Source organism: Aspergillus pseudonomiae (assembly GCF_009193645.1).
Source record: "Aspergillus pseudonomiae strain CBS 119388 unplaced genomic scaffold BDV37scaffold_1, whole genome shotgun sequence".
NCBI lineage: Eukaryota > Fungi > Ascomycota > Eurotiomycetes > Eurotiales > Aspergillaceae > Aspergillus > Aspergillus pseudonomiae.
Genome location: NW_022475993.1, coordinates 824,739 through 844,974, shown reverse-complemented (window position 1 = coordinate 844,974; position 20,236 = coordinate 824,739). Strand labels below are relative to the sequence as shown.

General features: G+C 49.6%; 9 protein-coding genes across 9 annotated transcripts; 6 read left to right on the top strand and 3 right to left on the bottom strand.

Annotated features, from left to right (window-relative positions):
- Positions 1–36: 36 nt before the first annotated feature.
- On the top strand, positions 37–1,564 carry BDV37DRAFT_3484 (uncharacterized protein). The gene has a single exon (XM_032090499.1). The coding sequence runs from the start codon at positions 118–120 to the stop codon at positions 1,402–1,404; it is 1,287 nt and encodes a 428-aa protein (XP_031947375.1). The 5' UTR covers positions 37–117; the 3' UTR covers positions 1,405–1,564.
- A 331-nt stretch (positions 1,565–1,895) lies between these two features.
- Positions 1,896–2,871, top strand: BDV37DRAFT_235586 (uncharacterized protein). Its single transcript, XM_032080518.1, has 2 exons — positions 1,896–2,779; positions 2,830–2,871. The coding sequence occupies exon 1, from the start codon at positions 2,366–2,368 to the stop codon at positions 2,582–2,584; it is 219 nt and encodes a 72-aa protein (XP_031947374.1). The 5' UTR covers positions 1,896–2,365; the 3' UTR covers positions 2,585–2,779; positions 2,830–2,871.
- A 311-nt stretch (positions 2,872–3,182) lies between these two features.
- On the top strand, positions 3,183–5,040 carry BDV37DRAFT_235584 (SDR family NAD(P)-dependent oxidoreductase). Its single transcript, XM_032080517.1, has 3 exons — positions 3,183–3,995; positions 4,051–4,332; positions 4,409–5,040. The coding sequence occupies exons 1-3, from the start codon at positions 3,831–3,833 to the stop codon at positions 4,853–4,855; spliced, it is 894 nt and encodes a 297-aa protein (XP_031947373.1). The 5' UTR covers positions 3,183–3,830; the 3' UTR covers positions 4,856–5,040.
- A 300-nt stretch (positions 5,041–5,340) lies between these two features.
- On the top strand, positions 5,341–6,083 carry BDV37DRAFT_267623 (O-methyltransferase; the record flags this gene model as incomplete). Its single annotated transcript, XM_032084056.1, has 2 exons — positions 5,341–5,818; positions 5,875–6,083. 2 exons carry the CDS (start codon positions 5,341–5,343, stop codon positions 6,081–6,083), a joined length of 687 nt encoding a protein of 228 aa, XP_031947372.1.
- Positions 6,084–8,185: 2,102 nt separating this feature from the next.
- Positions 8,186–9,498, top strand: BDV37DRAFT_277696 (EF-hand domain-containing protein; the record flags this gene model as incomplete). The annotated part of the gene is made up of 5 exons (XM_032085846.1): positions 8,186–8,326; positions 9,077–9,130; positions 9,190–9,205; positions 9,265–9,390; positions 9,458–9,498. The coding sequence occupies 5 exons, from the start codon at positions 8,186–8,188 to the stop codon at positions 9,496–9,498; spliced, it is 378 nt and encodes a 125-aa protein (XP_031947371.1).
- A 513-nt stretch (positions 9,499–10,011) lies between these two features.
- On the bottom strand, positions 10,012–12,753 carry BDV37DRAFT_277695 (ankyrin repeat-containing domain protein; the record flags this gene model as incomplete). The annotated part of the gene is made up of 7 exons (XM_032085845.1): positions 10,012–10,113; positions 10,165–10,287; positions 10,335–10,364; positions 10,413–10,493; positions 10,560–10,820; positions 10,879–11,242; positions 11,303–12,753. The coding sequence occupies 7 exons, from the start codon at positions 12,751–12,753 to the stop codon at positions 10,012–10,014; spliced, it is 2,412 nt and encodes an 803-aa protein (XP_031947370.1).
- Positions 12,754–13,745: 992 nt separating this feature from the next.
- BDV37DRAFT_267621 (pyridoxal phosphate-dependent transferase) lies at positions 13,746–15,896 on the bottom strand (the record flags this gene model as incomplete). Its single annotated transcript, XM_032084055.1, has 5 exons — positions 13,746–14,147; positions 14,482–14,904; positions 14,968–15,380; positions 15,433–15,637; positions 15,699–15,896. The coding sequence occupies 5 exons, from the start codon at positions 15,894–15,896 to the stop codon at positions 13,746–13,748; spliced, it is 1,641 nt and encodes a 546-aa protein (XP_031947369.1).
- A 399-nt stretch (positions 15,897–16,295) lies between these two features.
- Positions 16,296–17,333, top strand: BDV37DRAFT_277692 (4-hydroxybenzoate octaprenyltransferase; the record flags this gene model as incomplete). Its single annotated transcript, XM_032085844.1, has 1 exon — positions 16,296–17,333. The coding sequence occupies one exon, from the start codon at positions 16,296–16,298 to the stop codon at positions 17,331–17,333; it is 1,038 nt and encodes a 345-aa protein (XP_031947368.1).
- Positions 17,334–17,735: 402 nt separating this feature from the next.
- On the bottom strand, positions 17,736–19,972 carry BDV37DRAFT_290236 (thioester reductase domain-containing protein; the record flags this gene model as incomplete). The annotated part of the gene is made up of 2 exons (XM_032088671.1): positions 19,652–19,972; positions 17,736–19,598 (listed from the first exon to the last, which is right to left on the bottom strand). Exons 1-2 carry the CDS (start codon positions 19,958–19,960, stop codon positions 17,736–17,738), a joined length of 2,172 nt encoding a protein of 723 aa, XP_031947367.1. The 5' UTR covers positions 19,961–19,972.
- Positions 19,973–20,236: the final 264 nt, after the last annotated feature.

Sequence of the window (20,236 nt, the reverse complement as noted above, 5' to 3'; positions counted from 1 at the left end):
CAGAGGCTGCCCATCGAGTGATCTATTAGTACATAGTGCAAGCTTTTCCCCGGGTGCCCTTCCCGATCTTTCACTCCTGCTCAACAAAGTATTTCACCACCACCTCGATGATATGCTATGGAAGCCTGGGGGTTACGATTGACTGTGCCAACCACCCATACTCTGATAGAGTCAGGTGGCGACTGTCATGCTCCGCCGATCACCGGCTCTATTGCCATCGCCGTTCCCTCTGCTAGCTTAACATCTTCCACGGAGAATTACCCCCAGTTCGAAATTAGTCTTACGCGATCGGTGACACCCAAGCCCCCTGATGTCGCGGTCCCCCGCACCAATAAGAGCTATAGTTTTTTCTTTAAGCGCAACCCGAAGCCCAAGTCGTCAACAATCCAGGACTCTCCCCATGCAACCACATCCCTGGAGCCCACCGTTGAGACGCTAGTACAATATAACCTCTGCCATGCCCCGGATGAGATAGATCCCAAAGAGGACGAGGATGAGACATGGCTGAGGTTCAATTTCTACATCCCTGTGCCAAGCAATATCCCGCCGACGACGGAGACCATCCTAGGGAGCGTGTCCTATGCGATCACTGCCACGGTAACCTCCACGATATCCGGCACAAGGATATTGAAAGATACGCAGCAAGTAAAGATGTCCCGCCGTGTGGTCTCGGAGCCAATCCGACATATCCGACAGTATCCGGGCGAAAGGGTCCTAACGGAATTATCCCTGATACCCACTCAACTATACTCAGACTCACCCGAGGAGACGAAAGTAGCGTACTCACTAGAATGGCTGGCCCATTCTACCATTGCAAAGGGAGCGCGAGACATGGAAGTGAAATATGTGGTGGGCAAAGAGTTGAGGTGGAGAGTAGAAGAGACCGTCAAGTACCTCGCTATCGCGCGGGGCGGTGGCTCACAAAGAGACGCAGTAACGACCACCTGCAAAGAGCAGCGCGTACGGCAATTATGTGAAGGGAAACAAAAAGGCCACTGGATAGCCAGTGGGAGCTTACAAGGAGGCGACCATACGATTGAGATTCCATTTGACATCAACATTCCCGCCAAAGTGAGGGCAGCAGATGGAATAGGGCTACCTTCATATCTATGCCATCACGAGGAGAAGGCTTGCGATTGCAATCCGAGCCAAACAACCGGTGTCACAGTCGAGCATAATCTGATTCTGGAAGTGATCACGGGCCAGGATACGTTTGACGAGGCAAGTGGAAGACTTGTCGATCGCCGGCCCCGCATGAAGTCCTTCAATGCCCTTTTCCCTTTTTCGATTCAGAATTTCGTCAGTGGGGACAGTCTTTCGCTCAGCGAATTCTATGTGGACGATACTCTGCCAAGATATGACGATACGTATCTACGGCCACCTCAATATGCCACTGCCCATTGAAAGATCGTCTTGTTTGGTTGACAGGCGGTTCATCCGTGTCCCTGAAGGAAAGGGATGCTCGCCAGAGGAAATACCACCAAGTCTTTTGATGCTATGTGATATTCTGTGGTGTAGTGGAGCTTCCTTGCAGTTTTTCATTCTTATTCAAAGTGTTATTACTTAATCTAGATATACCCATTGTTAATGAATGTTCCTTTCATCTTGAAAACGCAGCGTTGGCAACAATACAATGAATTGTCCTTAGGCAAAGACTGCTCCAGTACCTCCTGTTGCTTCCGTTGAGCACAAACCGTCGAAGAACTTATATTCCCAGTGTATGAGTACAACTATTAGACGTAGTTTTTCAACATTTGACAGTACTATTAGGGTACTATTTTAGAGCTAATATTAAATAAAATCTACTTATTATTATAAAAAGCCGAATAAAATGGACAATAACTTCGCATTGCAAGAGTGAAGATTATTCAATAGTTCGGCTGGATTTCGACGTTCTTCAATCCCCCCCAAATTAGACGGATGGTGAGTGAGCTTCCTGATGCCCGTATAATCGACCAAACAACTCTGCCTCCATGCGTTGGACAGGCTGGGGGCCATCGCGAATTTCTCCCATCATGTCAGTACCTGGTGGAAAGTCAAACTCGAACGATGGGGTGAAGGAGCTTTCTGTGGTACTCCCAAGCATCCGGTGTGAAGCTTTGGATCCTGTATATACTTCCCAGAGCACGTGGGAAGAGATGTTCTGTTTCCCAGTAAATTCCACCCGCTCACGCGTGCTTGAACATTGACCTGGGCAGTGATAACGCACCGACCATCTCGCTGGCTAACTTGGTCAGACAACTTGACTGCTTTTATCAACTGCTATGGTTGTTATCGTCACAGGGATTCTCTTTCCGTCGAGGAAGAGATTAACAGTTCGTGGGACGTCTTCTCTGTAGCTTCGTTTGGCACTCAGGGGGCACGCATGGAGCGACGCTGGGCGCTAGTGATTATTTGGGCTCTTGGCTTGCCCAGCGGTAGGAATATAACGGCCATGTTGAATCGATGGAGTGATAGCTCACAGAGGTACTTAGAGCCGTGCAACCGAGGCTCGAATCACCCCCTTGACGAGGTAATCATAGGGTTTAACAGGTCTAGAAGCTGTACGGCTGTGGGATTCCCTGAGGCACGTAGACCGCATTGAGTCTTATTGAGTGTAGCTGGAAATTAGACCCAGAGATTCAGGATAGGAGACCTCGCTCAGACTACCCTTTTAAATATGGCGGTCTTTCAGGCCAGCATTGGGAAATTTATAGAGATAGTTGAGAAGGGGGTGAAGAAGCAAGCAGAGGAATGGCAAGTTGAATTCTACCATCTGCTTCTGTGCATAGAGTTAAGTCTAAGGAGGGAATCAGTGTGGCTATTTAAGTCATCGATTGTAGGTAATACTTCTGGGCATATCATGTATCGGGTCGTCAATAGGATCTCGGTATGACTTACCAAGCCCATCAGTATTATAGCATGATAGCATCCGTGAGGGAGAGATAGCATTTACCATGAGGCGAACAATTAACCCTAAATCAAGGACTTGGCTTAAGTCTAGACCGCCTCTATCGCCATTGCCTCAGCTAGGCGTAGTGGCAATGAAGTCAGACATCCCACGGATCCTCCGTAACTGCGGCGCTAACTTTATATGCGCACGTATATACGCTGCGCAAGATCCGCCGGCGTTATGATGACTTCGAGTTCTATTCCCACTAAGTATTCACCAAACCCTAATATACCACCGAGACGGAGTACTGGTTGGTTTCCTGCAAGTGTCTCAAATCTAAATTATTACTGAATTATAATTGTTCGGGTTCTGGCTTCTCTCACACGGGTTGAGCGGAAGTGATTCAGCGGAGAGGTTTCACTCGCCGTTTTCTCTATCTCCTAGATCAATAAGAGGTTACTTGAGACCGGTACAAGGCTACAACCGACCAGCCGTCCCGGAAATTGCGAAATCCGACTGCCAAGGATGGATTAGAAATCCGCCTAGGAGTGAAGTTCTCGGAGATAACAATATCACCGGCTTCACCGGCAGCTGTTTCCTCCTTAAACATGGCCACTCATACATCGATCTATGACGCTACCGGCCGCGCTTGCATGTAGATCACTTATAGTGAGACGTTTATTCTAATGAAAGTTATAGCTCGGGGGATCCAAGATTATCAATCACCATGTATAAACGGATGGCGGAACTTGGCTCCTCCCGAATAATGAATGCATCTTAGCTGTGAATATGTTAGTAATGTCTGCCGACATCACTTTGGGAACGCACCTGGGTTACTATTTAAACCATGAAGATTAACACACTTGCTGGAGCTTTTCTCGCCATTGTCACGCACGGCATATCCGAAGCACATCTACGTTCGTGATCCTACTTTGCTACCCTGACAGCCCGAAGCACCATGGACTACGAAAACCTCCCGGAAGACTACTTCCTGACGGCTGGCGCATTCACCAAGAAGCTCTATCGGGACCAGTATCCCGCCATTGATCCTACCTTGCCATCCCTGTCACAGCAGGGAAGAGTGGTTGTGATCACCGGCGCGAGTTCAGGCCTAGGTGCTCATGTAAGTTGCTCTCATATACCTGTCTCGTATACCCTCCTTACTCAAAGGTGTCTAGGGGTTCCCAATCTCGTTTGCCAAAGCCGGAGCAAAGGCCATCTGGCTCGTCGCCAGAGATAAGCAGGGCCTGGAGGCGACCAGACAGCGTGTTGTAGCAGTAGATCCCTCCATAAAGGTTCGGGCGGTATCTCTCGACGTCTCCGACGAAGCCGGCGTTGCCCGGCTTTTCGACCAGATCGAGTCGGAAGACGGAAAGGCCGATGTCTTGATCAACAATGCGGGTCTTTCACGGGGTGGTCCGATTACCTCTACCGCAATAGACGGTATCTGGAAGGATTTCGTACGTGGTGCATTGCATTCTCGACACCGGATATAATCAAGGCAGACACTAACTAACGCCAAAATAATACTTTCAGGAGGTCATGGTTAAAGGAACCTTCATAACAAGCCAATACTTCACCAAACTACTAGGGCCGACGTCAAGGGGCTATATTATCAACGTCTCAAGCATGGCAGCCGTGCTTGCGATGCCAGGAAGTGATAGTTACGCCTTGTCAAAGATGGTTCAATCCGCAATGCAGCGCTACATTGCACTTCTGAATCCGAATATCGTAGCGACGAGTCTTCATCCGGGGGCGGTCGCGACTAATATCGTCCCGGAAGTCTTTTCGAGATTTGCAAAGGACACGCACGACCTTGCTGCCGGCACTGCTTTATGGCTTGCGAGTGAAGATGCGCAATTCATGAATGGGCGGTATATGTCTGCGAATTGGTCCGTGGAGGAAATGGTGGAGCGTCGGGAGGAGATTGTGGAACATGACTTGCTCAAGTTTGACTTGAAGATTGCACCTTACGCTGCCTAGATGGGGTTTGATAGAGTTTCTCTATGGTTTCTAAGATTGACGGTGCTTGGGTTTGTTTATGGGTGCCCATTTCAGAGTTTGATATAGAGCATGGACAAGATATAGTACTATGGCTCATGCCAAGCACATATCATAAAATATGCTACTACGAGAACATAGAAGTAGCTGAAATGGTTTACTTTTGCGTATGAAAGACTTTGATAAATCAGTCCATATATTACAGATAATAATTATCATAGAGGTCTGTATATATAGACGGGTACTCCAACCGTGGGGTACTGTGGGACTATGGGGATGAAATGCAGTACAAGGCCAATAAACCGACGAGAAAGCACACCTCCAAAATGGCAAGACAGGATTCTCGGTTCTTGTTTTCATCTGGTCTGACCTACATCTAGCTCTAAATTGTCCGTCATTCTCCACACAACGCATTGTATCGATAGTAGATCCTCGAGGTACAAGATGATAACAGAATCATTCAAAACATGGCAACTTCGACTAATCCCCTCAAGGACGCTAGAGTCTCTCAAAATATACTCTCTCTTCTAGATCACCTGCATGCTGCCTCGATCGAGCAAGAGAGCCGTCTAGATAGAACCGCATTTGAACCAGATCAGATTCACAATGCCACTCGGGAAGCCTTCATTGCGTTGGACCAGGACAAATGCCACTTTGTTTATCAGTTGGCACACGCAATCAACGCCAAGAACATCGTCGAAGCAGGCACCAGTTTCGGTGTTAGCACCATATACCTGGGTCTGGCTGTAAGTGCGAATGTGGAAGCTTCTGGTGGACCTGGGACGGTTATTGGAACAGAGCATGAGCCTTCCAAGGCAGAACAGGCTTGCAAGTACTGGACTGAGGCTGGAGAGGTGGTGTCGAGATATATTGATCTGCGCGTGGGCGATCTGGGGGAAACGTTGAAACAGAATGTTCCCACCGTTGATATGCTTCTGTTGGACAGTGAGTTCTTTCTTTATGTGGAATCAGGCTGAATCATTTACTAATATCCTCGTTAGTCTCGGCTCCTATGACGCTTCCCGCTTTGAAAGCTATCCAGCCGCATCTCCGACATGGCGCAGTTGTAATCATTGACAACACCATCAGGTCTGCAGCTCGCTATAAGGATCTGCTCGAATACCTGCGCCAGGAGAATAGTGGGTTCACCAACTTGACTATTCATTATTCGAAGGGCTTGGAGATGTGTGTTTATGCTCCGCGATCATAAGTCAGATATGAGAAGACGTGTACTCTTCTATGTATCTGGGAACCATCTCAGGTCACCTCCTTCTACTATCTTGCAAGTCTGAAAACAAGCCAGGTCATCTAAGGTTTGGGAACATATATTATGTGATGGAGCGTGCTTTTCTTAATCTTTGTAGTCATTCTTTTCACTGTCACTTTCTAGAATCTAGCACTAGTATCTATACCTACAAGAGCTTCTCCAAGTGCGGTAGGCTTGATGTTTTATTTGGTGCATAGTCCTGACTTATCTATTGCTTCTCGTCTCTTATAGGGTGGATTTAAGTATAGTCTAAATGGTTTGAGCTAGTTATTGAGTCGTTAGATAAACATAGTACTACGCAACCTCTGCTAATATTCCGACCCTCCTTTATACATACTGGTTTAATATGGAAATTCCAAAGTTGTTCGAGACTACACTTCTGGTGAATAAGGCAACTGCTTGAACTATGAAGTTCTTCACTAAGTGACGGTCTATCTATGTAACCCAGGATATTTCCGTAAGCTTTCCATTGTGCCAATGAAAGAGGGAAATAGTTTGTAGACCACTGAAACCTGTGCATTTAGCGCCGACTGACTATTGCAAGGCTATATTGTAAAGGTATTTACGAACCGGCACTGGAATATGTAGGTTTTTGCAATATACTAATACACTAATTAGTAAGATGCTGGGCTCGGGAGTGCTTCGTAAGGTGTACTCAAATCTTCTTTTTAAGCAGTAGTCTGCCAATCATCTCAGACTTGGATTGGATACACTGTCATTGATTCGCGAGATAGAGTCATTATAAATCATAGATTTAAGCTCACCGTAGATCCTCGTAGTCTTAAAATTGTGTGGGATTGCCATATTGTCCAAAATTAGCTAGTGGTATATTGGGAATCAAGGGGTGAGCTTCAAATCCTGAGTTTACAAATGATGTAGAAAGGCCCGTAGACTCGTCACCGGATGCCTACCAGAACAATCTCCTCGTTCATCCAAGCAAGCATCGCGGTCCCACACCCGACAAGCACATATGCATCAAGGATGGTGAATAAGGCACCATTGCCGGCACTATACCATAAGCTTGTCAAATTCTGCAGTTGCAAGCATCGGCCGTAGGGTAATATGAGTAATGTCTTTCACTCAGATAAAGCTTGAATTCACAGAATCGGGGCTTTTCTTTTTCAATACATATTTCTGACTTAATACCCTACAGTGTAGTACGTCGCCGTATCGATCTATACTCGCTATCCGGGCTCCATCATTATCGCTGGATCTTGATCGGTTCGTATCTCTGCTGTTCGGATCGGATCAGGTATAGATAATAGAACTGATGCACTCTGGTGTGAGTATCACGCAATAATAATTAAAGAAGAATTGCATGTCGTGATGCACGTAGCACTCTCAAAGGGGTCTGCGCTGCGCTAGTATCCTACCTTGGCACCTGTATTGCGCCAGTAAACACGTCAATGATATAGATTTAACTTTGGGTCATGAGCAACTTGCAACTACCCCTCCTATTAAAAGTCCCTGTAATGCTACGTTATGAGATATACGATCGAACTTCTGATTTGGCATTTCACGTTCCCACTGACTTCCAAGTATCTGCTAGTTCGTCTTTGCCAGGTGGCCTCTACTTTGGAAGTCGGTCGAGCTGAACAAGATGGCCACTAACCAGGAGGTCCACTGCGAATGGGGGAAGCGAGACTCGCCCCGCGCCATATACCATACCTATGTTCATCTGTCGCTTGCTTCTGCCAAAGTTCAACTGATGAATGCGAATTAGCTCTGGAGCCAGCACTTCATCCATAACGATCTATAAAGCTGGTGGATCCACCAGAGCGGAATGTGACTATCGGTCAGTGCACTAATAACCAAGGCGAACTATTTAGCTACGCCACTGCCTTGCAATCGTCGGCTGCGGCTTATAGCGATGGAGAATTCATCCATCGTGATGGACCTCCCATTTCCTAGCCTAGTATGGTAATGATCTGCGGGTTGATGCATTGCCAACTCATCTATCCCATCTATTAAACGTCAACATACGGGGGAATAGGAGTCACAGGTCGCCCGGGAAGCGATCCAAGCGAGACCAATGACTCTAAGCTATGGCATTCAATCAGTTCAGAGGGACTGGATATCTGGACGACATGAATACTGACGCTGGCACGTACCTTCAGCAGAAATTCGGTATCATCACCCCCAACCGTCATAACGAAAACATCTCACCCCCTGGATGGAGCAAGACCGTGGCTCTGAGCCATCGGCATTAAGCTGCTGGCTGGCCCTCCGTTTCCTTTTTTGCTTCTTATACTTTACACTAAAGATGCACTGTTGTATACATGTACCCCTCAGTTCAGCTGAGCTGGCCACTTCTCCACTATGGGAGTCGAAAAGGCTGACCATTGGTAGATTCCGACCTCTACTTGATCGGGCCCATAACAGAGAATCTCAAACTTGACGATCTTCTAGGATATAGAACAATCATTCACTTGGTTTTGGCGCTATGGACATCAAGCCCCTCAACTCGAAGACCCATTCTGATGTAGATCGTACCAATAACACAAATGCCTAGCCTCGTCGACAAAGTTTAAGCCCTACTCACAGCATTTTAGTGGTTATTGACCCATCACTCGCAGGTCCTCTCTGACCAAACATAGAGTAGTCTTGCTGGTGGAGGGGCTATGCTCGATAATATACCCTCTGGCTAAGCACCAACATGACTCAAACGTAATTGGTATGGAAATCCCTCACGAAATATGGTTCGAGATACTCCTCGGAGCTCCATTAATTGGAGAAAGCCAGGTGCTGTGGATCGGACGTACATACCTTGCCAGGGTATATAGTGTGACTTGTTGCGCATTTCCCAACAGAGTCTTGGTGATATTCCTCAAGTCAACAAGTGAACAATTCGGTGAGAACATAACATATAAAGCAAACATGGTGAGATACATTGCAGCGAAAATTCTAGACTTGATCTAACATCACCTGCCTGCTAGGGTCGTTACACACGCGAAGAGATTGATTTCTGGAGGGAGAGATTCAAGGAAATTGTAAGTACATGGAAGCGACTAATCGGCACGACTGCTCCTAATTTCATCAAATCTGAAAGAATACCAGCGGTGATCGTAAGTTCCTTCTTCTATAGAACTACTGCCCCCACTGGCTCATGTATCTGACCTACTAGGTTATATCGAACCGTTTGAGATCATTAAATCTGCGAAAGAGGACGGTTTCGAGATGAGTGATGAGGAGGCCAAGGAGTGGATCGACACGTTGGATGAGAACCACGACGGCAAAGTCTCATTTAGCGGTATGTTGCCTCTAGAACCTCTAACCAGCATTGGAGTTCGTTTGATCGTACTGACTCTAATGGATAGAATTCATCAAAGCGTTTGGAGAACTAAAGAACAAACAGTGATATCGGATTCTGTTCCGATAATAGATCTCTACAGAAGTGGTATTGATTAGAATGAAGCAGTTGGTCTAAAGAGCAGTTTGATAGTACCTGTACTGGCCTATCCCTACCGTGCCTACAATGTCGAGTCTGTATAAATCATAATAGTACCAGGCCTCGGGGTACACCATTATCTGAGTCAAAACTAGTGCACTACGCCTACAGTTAAGTGCCACATGTTTAATAGATTTAACAGCGAGGGCTGGAGAGTAAAACCCTCGAACACTCGACCCAGCTTAAACATAGGGTTTCCCCACCAGTGCAGGGTTAGAATCCATTTACAGTACCATAGAAATTAGGAATGGAAGGAAACCTTGATGACCATAAAAGCTGCCATCCATATTTTACTTTCGCCAGTTACTCAAGGCCTAGTTGGAAACGTCTCTAGAATGCAAATTGTACATCCTATCTGGTCATGGAAGATGTTCAGTGAGCACTTTAATACTACCATAGGCCAGTTCACTGTGACCTAACCCGCTAAGGCGGCAATGACCTGCTGAATGGCCGCATATGTTGGTCGAGAGAGTATTGCTTTCGCTTCGGTTGTGGCCATAGTATGTGCTCTAACCACGTTTCAACCTGGCGACTATTAGAATATTTCGAGCTGCGGCAATTTAGACCGTAACTGACTCGTGTAAATCTGGCGCCGACCCAAGAGACTACCGTGAGAAATGTCAGGGACCCTCCAATGACGAGAAACCACCACCAACTCGGGTCATCTTTCAGGATGTCCACGTTCATTCCGAGAAGACTCTATACAAGTCAGGCATCACTGTAGCATCATGACTGGTGGTACCTACTGAGGTAAACATGAGAGGGAGGAATATGAACTAGGCTTGTCAGTCAACGTCCAAGTGAACTGGAGCTCATAATATTACCGTGATCCAACTCAGCCGCTTCATGCTCGCGGCTAGACTGGTGGACCGGTGAGCTTCATTGATTGACACCCATGCAAATTCCTGGGCAATATCGTGTTAGACGGAGACCATGGCAACCGCCGCTCAACAATGGTAGTGTGCACTCACCACTTGAAGCAAGTCCCGAATCCCCTGCTCCATTTTATCGATCTGGTTTGAAACATCATGCTCAAAAGTAGTGATGATCTTACCCATGTGCTCACTGAGCTGCCGACTCTCAGTGAACGCTTGGTACTGTGAAACAAATTCCCTCGCCTGATTTAGCTGGTCTTCCAGCATCCATTGCATTTGGGTCCACTTTTGCATATTCCCCGCTATAGCGTCAATTAGCAAGTCATCTTTGCCAGCAGCGGCCAGCTGATATGATCGCTACCAGCCCTGAAGTCAGCTTGTGCCTATAACAGTATGTTCTCGCTCGATTACTTACCAAGTGCCCAAGGTTTCTCCTTTCATCTCGACAGAAGCTTATCCAGTCGTCCTTCCAAGTTTGCATGAACAGCTCGATAAACTCCAAGTCGCTTTGCGGGGTCCAGCCAAATGGCAGATTACTGAAATAGTGAATTGTTTTAGGAGGCGCTTCAAGTACTGACCATTCAATTGTTCGGAGACGGTAGTACTCGCCATTTTTGTCTTCAGGAGACTCCTGTGGGGCCTTCATGTTCTGGAAACGGGTGACTATCGACAGACTAAAGGTCCTGCATGGGCTTCTGTTGCCCAGGGAGAACTCTAGTTCGTTGGGGAGGTTGTCCATCTGGCAATATGTGTTCCACGGCTGGTTCTCTCGAAAGAGTCTGATGACATATGGGTGGTGATGAGTTTGGATAATATACATAGGGGCAAGACAAACTCACATCAGATGACTCTCGTCTGCGCTCTTTGTCATCTTTCTCATTTTCTGGTCAAATGCTTCCTCCAAAATCCACTCTACGTCCTGTCGTCCATCCTTAAGCGTCATTATATCCACAGCGATGCTCTGCTGGATGTTGCTAGAGTACTGGGCAAAATCGTCATCGTCGTCTTCGAGTTCAAGGATTCGAGCACGTTTCCCGAGTAAAGTGGCGACCGCAGTGCGATCACGCTCCTGGATTGTCATTTCCATTACTGGTATAGAGGAATAACCATCCCAATTCGCTTTATTCAGACCCACTAGAGGTTCCGCCGCCCTCAGTGTGCTACAGGGCCCAAACCAATCACTGCTTTTGAGACCCTGCGTACTGGCTTTGTAGTCTAAGAGTAGCCTCACGGTTGGCCGGTCACTTTGCTGGAGGGCCATTCTCATGAGAGGGATCGTACTGTACATATCCTCCTCCTTTAGATTGGACGTGTATCGGTCTAAGAACAGTTTCAACAGGCGGGAGCGGCCTTCTCGTATAAGAAGATGCAGTGACACGCAGTCCTTTTTCGTTGTCTCCGGGTCTATTCCAGACATAAGCATGTCAGCTATTTCGTAGTGTTTCCACTCCAAAGCATAGATAAGCGGCGTTTTCCTGTGGCGATCAATCGAATTTGGATCCGTCCACGTCGTTCGGAGCAGTTCTTGGACCAGACGCTGATCGCCTCGCTCACAGGCCCAAGCCAAAAATGTTCGTCGTTTCTTGGTCACTGGCTCTGTGCTTCCTCTGGGGCCAAGAATTGAACACCATCGCTGGAAGTCCACCAGGTCTGTTTCAGTTTCTCGATTATCATTACCTCGGTCTGTGTTGTTTAGAAACCACCACAAGGGTATCTGTCCCTCATTATCACGGATCTCGACATCAGCACCGTGGTCAACCAATGTTTCCACGATGTGTAAATGTGAGTTCTCAGCAGCCCAAGATAACGGCGTCCGACCGCGTCTGTCTCTACTGTTAGAATCCGCGCGACCGTCAACCAAGAGTCGCTCGACAAGTAAATTATGTCCTCTCTCTGCAGCTCGGGATAACGGTGTGCGGCCCCATTTGTCCGCGGGGTCCGACTGAGCCCCCTTTTGCAAGAGTAGACACACTATCTCATGGTCTCCCGCTTTAGCTGCCCAATGCAGGGGCGTTTCTCCGGTATGGTCCCCAAGGTCGGGGTCAGCACCTCTGGCAATGAGGAGGTCAAAGAGCACATCTACATTGAGGCGGTTCCGGAGATCTTGTTTTGAATTAAATGAGATGGTTCGGGACAAGAGGGTTCGGCCCGTGCGGTCCTGAATGTTAGGCGATACACCATTGAGAAGAGATTGTGCTGCATCGACGTGACCTCGTTCAATGGCTTGCATTATGTCTGTCATGCGGAACTCATCCAGTGATTGACGCGTGATGTTCGCGACATTGTGCATTTTAATTGACTTTCGACCGTCAATTGTCCAATTATACAAAGGTTGCGAAGGATGGGATACATATGAGTGTAAACCTCGGTAGTTAATCGTACCGTTGTTGTTTATTTTCAATTTTTCCCCCTGCGTAATTAGTGCGCCTTGTCCTTGATTCTTCACGCGATTTATACGGAGCACTCCGACCTGAGATGATCATCTGTCAGCCTTGCCCTAAACATATCTATTCCTCATTCAGCCTAGAAGCTCACGTGCATGCTGCGGGAATATATCTACAAATCGACCAGAATAGGTTAAACCACCACTAACTCTACCACTTTATCACGGATGCTTCTCACTTACAAGTGTATAGATATCTCTCCAGACCGTGCTCCATATCGATAAATGCCTGGTTCGCCTCACTTAGCGGCCGTTCCATCACCCTTGGCTGAATGCTTTTCTCAACGGCCAGTTGGAGCATCTCCTAGATCTCCTTACTCGATAATAAGACAGTGAATTACAAGTAGAGTGCAAACATATTACATCTTCATAGATCAATGAGCAGAGGCTTGACCAGAGCTTGCTGAGGTCTATACTTGCAAACTTACTCTTGGCGTTATGGAGAGCTTGATCCACTCCCTTGAGATCGATATCTTGGCATTATGGAGCACTTCCCACTTGGTCCAGCTTCTGGAAAGTCCTGGCCTTCCAAATTCTCCGTTGTCATGTTAGAGCCAAAGTCATTGTAGTCCAGTTGAGGTTAATATGAATGCAGGCCACATCCATTTTCGAATAGCTTCATGATCTAGTATGCGTTTTGGCATGGCCGGTGATTTTTAACCAAGGCAGCCCGGCGGCCCAGGATACAAGATAGTACAGGTATAGGATCATAAGCCAGGATGAACCTCGGAGTTGACATGTTCTCCACCTTTTGCAGTCACGCAACTATGCCCGCCGTAAAACACTGTTAGAATGGGCACTTCTGCGAGACCTAAAGCAGCAATGCAACTTAAGACCTCTCATTCTTCACCCGGATTCCCCCCTTCCAAGAACTTGAAGAACGTCAATCGATTCCCATCGTGATCCATCATGGTAAACTGCCGGTAGCCCCATGGCGTGTCTTCAATATCCTCCACAATGATCACCTCTTCACGATCTTTCAAATATCGGTAATACTCGTCTAGTTCCTGAGTTCCTAGCGCGATCATGGCTTCGGACACTTTGAATTCTTCAACAGAGGCTTTCGAGAAGTAGAAGTTGGCTTCGGCTTTTGTACCCATGAAGATCGAACAAAAGGTCAATTCAGACGTGCCATCTTCGGGTTTAACACCGCCAAGCTCGAAGCCGAGAATCTCAGTGTAGAATTGGACCGTACGAGAAATCGAAGTAGATTGAAAGATGGGAATCACTTTCCATGCGGACTTGGATATTTTGGTGGCCATTTTGTAGTTATATGGTGGTTGGGTCAATGCTATCGTACAACATTGTATAGGGCGTTGAATGTATATTATAGCAAGATCCTGGTAGCTGCCTGCTGCTGCTGCCTGCTGCTGCCTGCTGCTGCCTGTCTAGATTAGTAATACAGAACCGAAATCAAGTTATGCACAGACAAGTTATCAGGCTTGAAATGAGAAAGACATTGTCTTTCATGACCAGTTTCAAATTCAAACTGCTTATGAATAACCGCTGTAATGAACCAGAATCCTTGCAAGACCATCACAGTACCACACTTCATGCCAACAGACTCAGATAAACCCTCTTAATTCTCTGGATCCCCTCCGCCAAATCCTCACTGGACACTGCAAAGCTGACTCGCATCCATCCTTTCTGCCCCTCGGGCATATGATATGCTCTCCCTGGCACCACTGATACTCCTCCCCCCATGTAAGCGCGGAGGGCGAGGATCTCCTCGTCCCAAGTTGTTGCATGGGGGGCCAACCGAGCAAGAACGAACACTGTCGCACAGCTCGGGAAATACTCAATTCCAGTGGCTTTGAATGCAGTGGTTAGAGCCGTGTATGTCTCTGCCAGTCTGGTGGCGCTGAGTGTCAGCAATTCCGGCAGCTGCGGCGAGGCGAGCACTTCCTTCGCAAAGACGGTCGACAACACCGATACATGTACGGACGCCACCAGCCCTACAACGTCCCTGAGGGAGCGGTTGCGGGTTACGACGCAGCCCTAAAGCTTGGTCAGGATTCGGCTACTAATGCAGGGGAAGGGCTAGAGTAGCTGTGAACCTACCAGTCGCACTCCACTGGCGGAGAGGTCCTTGCTCATGCTCCACACGACGTGGATGCGCTGCGGATCACATCCAACACTGGAGGGATCAATGCTTAAACAGGAGACAAAGGGCTCGGGATTTGTAAAGTCCGGGCTAACGAAGCTGCTGAGGGCAAACACCTCATCGGAAACAAGGTGGATGTTCCGCCGTTGGCAGAACGCCATGCATTGTTCGAGAATTGATCGGGAGTATGGTCGACCGAGAGGGTTGTGTGGATTGGCGAGTACGAGCGCCTTGATCGGACAAGGTGCCTTCTCGTACGACTCTTCCAATGCAGAGAGGAGAGCTGGCCCGAAGGAGTCTTCGAGAGAAGGCACGACAACGCCAACAGGACGGACCTCGGAGTGCAAAGCGAAAAGTGCATCGTATCCATCTGCAAACGTTTAGTAACCGTTACTAGCCATAGTGTAAAACAGCTTACTTACTCCAGTATGGACACGGAACAAGCACACCGTCACCCGGATTGCAAATATTGTACAGTATAGCATCCAGACCAGCCGCTGCCCCGGCGGTAACCGCGATACTGTCTGGTGCTACCTGAGAATGGGGGCGGAAGTGGGTGTTGACTGTACTTGCAAGGAGGTCAAGCAGCGTTGCATCGCCAAAGAAGCCCTTGGGCCAATCTAGATGCTGAAGACAGTCAGCCGGAGTCTCGCCGACCATTCAGATAGACAGCCCGGTGATTGTCTACCTCGTAATGCAGATTTGTCTCAATGGCTGATTTGGCCAGCTGAAGGATTTCCTGACGAATAACTCGGTTCTCCGCCATGGACAAATCAATCTCATCGCGATGCAAGGCTGGGTTCAGCACATGGGGCGGAATCCTGCGAAGCACCTGGGTGACATTCAGGCCACCGCGAGCGGACAATAGGCTGTCAACATTTGCCATGGTCAATATTGCAGGTTGGGATGCTCGACGGTGGACCAACCGAACATTGCTCAGCACGGCAAGCGCAAGTTATATCCGCTAATTGCTGATAATCTACGATAATCATCCTTAGACGTCCGTGCCCTGCTTCGCCCCCATCGTATATATTAATTAGTAGTCCATAATCTCACTTTCGCCTCAGGCAGCCGTGTCTCGTAACGGTCAGAACCGTACGATACCGAGACAGTACCGTGTCTCATTGACGGTCTCTATAAGCCCTAAGGAACTCATACTGCTCACTTCTCTCCGTACATTAGCCCTATATAAAGAAATGATATCCATATCCCAGCTCCTGCTTGCTCGTCATCCTGTCCCTTTAGCACACCATCATCCATAAACTATCATTGTGTTGACTCTACTATGGCGGCCGTAATCACCCAAACCTCGTCCCTGGCGAACAATGCCAGTATCAAGCTCAATATCACCGCCCCCCTCCCATCCCCTACACAACCAGCCAAAAAAACCAACATCCTCTCCTCCCTACCACCCTCTCTCGTTCCCTACGCCGAGCTGATGCGCCTCCACCAACCAGCTGGCATCTACGCCGCCTACGTCCCACACCTCATCGGAGTCTTCCTCGCCGCCGCCTCTCCAACCCTGACCTCCCACCGACCAACCCCCACCCACCTCGCCAGTCTCACCATCCTGCACGCCCTCAGCAACACACTCCTCCGCGGCTCTGCTTGCGCCTACAACGATGCCCTGGACGCCCCCTACGACCGCCAAGTCGCACGATGCAAGAACCGGCCCGTAGCACGCGGGGCCGTCTCGGTAGCGCAAGCACACGCCTTCGCCTTCTTCCTCGGCCTCTGCTGGATCCTAACCTTATCAACCCTCCCCTCTACTAGCTACATGCCCGCAGCCCTTCTCGCCGGCTCCATGGCCTTCTACCCCTTCTGCAAACGCGTCACGCACTTCCCCCAACTTGTCCTGGGTCTATCCCTAGCCCTCAGCCAGGGAATCGGGTACGGGTCTCTGGGCGTGGATCTCCGTGTTCTTGACTCCAGGACCCAGATCGCTCTGGTATGTCTGTACGTGTCGTATGTAGTGCACACCATGATCTATGACACGGTGTATGCGCACCAGGATCTGGAGGATGATTTGAAGGCCGGCGTACTTAGCATGGCGGTGTTGTGTCAGGGGAGGACGAAGATCGTGCTGACGGGGTTGGCAGCGGCGGAGGTGGGGTTGCTTGGGGTGGCGGGCTGGATGATGGGTTTCGGGGGGATGTACTGGGGCGGTGCGGTGGGCGGCTCGGCGGTCGTGTTGGGGAGGATGATTTGTGTGGTCAGATTGGAGGAGCCGAGGGATTGTCGGAGGTGGTTTGAGAGGTTGTTGTGGTGCACTGGGGCTTGTGTTATTGGGGGGTTGGTGGGGGAGTTTTGCTTGAGGGGGTGAGCGTGTATTACATGTTGTTGTGAGTACGTGTGTGTATACTTGGGTGGTGGGGCGTGGTTAGGGTTCATGCTGGCTTGGTGTTATGTAGGTTCTTTATCTTGCAGAGCTTGCCCTATGGTTCTGTATGTTTCTTCGGTCTAAGTATCTAGACTGTTCTGATGTAAGGGATTACAAATGTCGGGAATGATAGCTCTGAGATTGAAGATGATCCTGCTTGAGGAGCTGAGTGAAATTAGGGCATAGATATTGTGCACATTTCTAAGGCTTTACGTTGATATTGTACAACTATTACCCTCTTGAATGACGTCCATGGCAAAAAATTGCCAGTTAAGAGATCTCATAACCACAAACTCGTAGTAGTATAATAGTATTATGACACAGTTTTAGCAAGACTCAAACATATTATGCTTTCCCAGCGTCCTCAACCAGACCCAGTATCCTTTCCACCGTTGGGTTATCATACACCACCTTCGGCTCCAACAACTCCTTCCCTGGCCTCCATTTGATAATATAGGTGTTCAGCGCATTGGTCAAATCGATGACCACCAGCGAGTCCAACCCAAACTGGAACAAATCCGAGTCATCCTTGACCTCCCTAATATCCATATTCTCACCCAGCTGATCATAAATGACCTTCTTCAACTCAGGGGGTGCCGGCTGCACCACCTCTTCAACCCCATTTGTCACCCCATTCACCTCCCCATTGACATGCACCGGCGGCTGCACAGGAACACTCTGCGAAGCCACAGGCGCCAGCTGCCCCGTCAGCCCAGCAAGCAACCGCGCCAACACATCCTGCACAGCGCGTTCAACCGCCCCCGGCAAAACCCGCTGCAGCGCCTCCTCGACCCTACGATCGAGGTCACCGTCACCAACATCCACCGCCACCGCCTCCCTCTCCACCTCCTGCACAGCAACCCCATCCTTCTTCACATGCGGCCTCATGCGGTCATACAACTCCCTAAACTCCTCCGCATACAACTTCAACACCTGATGCCTCTGCACGGTATCCTTGCCCGCCCTGGGCATCGGCTTGTCCGGCTTCGTCAGCATCACAAAGCCCCGCATAATACGTCCGTGGGCCGGACAATCCCGATTCGCCTGCAGAATACTCGGCCAGACATCACGCAGAAACTGGTCCTCTTCTTCCTTACTCCGCGGATACGTGTACGGCTCAATGAGCACGGAGGCCTGGAACTGGCCCTGGCCGCCCACGACGGCGGACTTGACCTTGGCGTTTGCGGAGATGACGCTCTCCATGGTGACGGGGTTGAGTTTCTCCGCGGTGGTGAAGGCGATGATGTCGTCTGTGCGGGCGCGGAAGACCCATGACTCCGGGCGGCGCGGGTGCTGTTCGAAGAGATCGCCCATGGCGAACTCGGTCTTGTCGGGGAAGGTGCGGAAGACGCCCTGGAAGAGCTCGAAGCGCGGGTCGCGGATGAAGACGAGGTCGGAGAGCCCGTCGCGGTCCGCCCGGAAGGTGTGGCCCAGGAACGGGCTGATGGTGAGGTATTGCCAGTCGGCGGGGTCCGGGTTGAGTTCGAGTGGGTGCAGGGCGGTTTCGCACGAGCCCATCATCGTCATTAGTTTGATACGCGTGGTGAGCACGTTGCCTACTTCCTCCGGCAGGGCGCCGCCGACGTAGGAGAGGAATTTGAGGCGTTGGACCATGTTTACGCAGTGGGCGTTGTTGTTGTAGCAGTCGACGATTAGGGAGGGGGCCATTAGGGCGCCGTCGAGGTTGCCGTGGAGGAAGGCTTGGTTGGCCAGGTCGGCGGTTAGGGGCTCGGGTGGGGGCAGGACGCAGGTGACGCCGCCGAAGATGTTGAACACGAGGGTAAAGGTGAGGCAGGCGGCGTGGAAGACAGGGAGGGCCAGGAAGAGCCGCTGGCCCGAGAGGTAGTTGATGAGCGTTGGCTTGCCGCCGAGGGAGGGGATGAGCTGGTGGGCGTCGTTGCTGGCGAAGGTGCCGTAGGTGACGAAGACGGGCTTGGGGATGCCCGTCGAGCCGGACGTGTGGAGAACGCAGAAGGGCTTGGTTTTGGCTTCTTCCCAGGTCAGGGTAAATGGGATCGGGGGCACTTGGTCAAGGTCTTCAAAGAAGAAGTCTACTTCGGGAGCCGCGATCTGCTCCATGGGGCGCGCGGCAAAGATCTGGCCGAGGATGGCCGGTGCACGGCTGGGCACGAGGACTGTGTCGCAGCCACACTTGTCTAGTAAGGAGAGGTGGGCTTCTAAGCTGTTGCGGAGCGAGCTGAAGAAGGCCTGGAAGAGAGTCAGTGACATTGTAGAGATGGTATGGAGTACATAAGACTCACCATGTGGCCTGCCTTGGCCGCCGCCAGGATGATGACCAGGTATCGCACATCCAGCGGACCCATGTAGAGAATGGTCTTCGGGATTGAGTCCTCGCCGAGCTGCTCGCGCAGATACCAGGCACACTTGTTCACAGCCTTGGCGAACGTGCCATAAGGAATGTCCTTGAAGCCATCGGCTAGGTTGGAGCTCTTGGGCACTGAGACGAACACTCGCTGGGGATCGCTCTCGGCCACTTCGTCGAGCACGGCGGGCATCAGCCGCCGGCCGCAGTTGCGCGGAACCTGGAGGTTGGGATGTTCAAACACCATCGTGGATAAGAGCGATAGTGGTCGAAAGATCCTTGCTTGGTGGGAGATGGCCCCAAGTATAAGTAATGGCTTATTGCATCCCGTGGGCGATGTAGTCGATTAATTGCCCGAGGCAGTAGATCCTGTACAGCGCTACACTTGACGAAACAGGACAGTATTCGTAATGACAATACCTGTTCCTACGCACATAGGAATGATGGATGGTAACCTTGGCTCGCTATGTTTAGCACCGCCGGGTTCAATGCACATCAACTTCCTCAAGGGGAACATACTTCA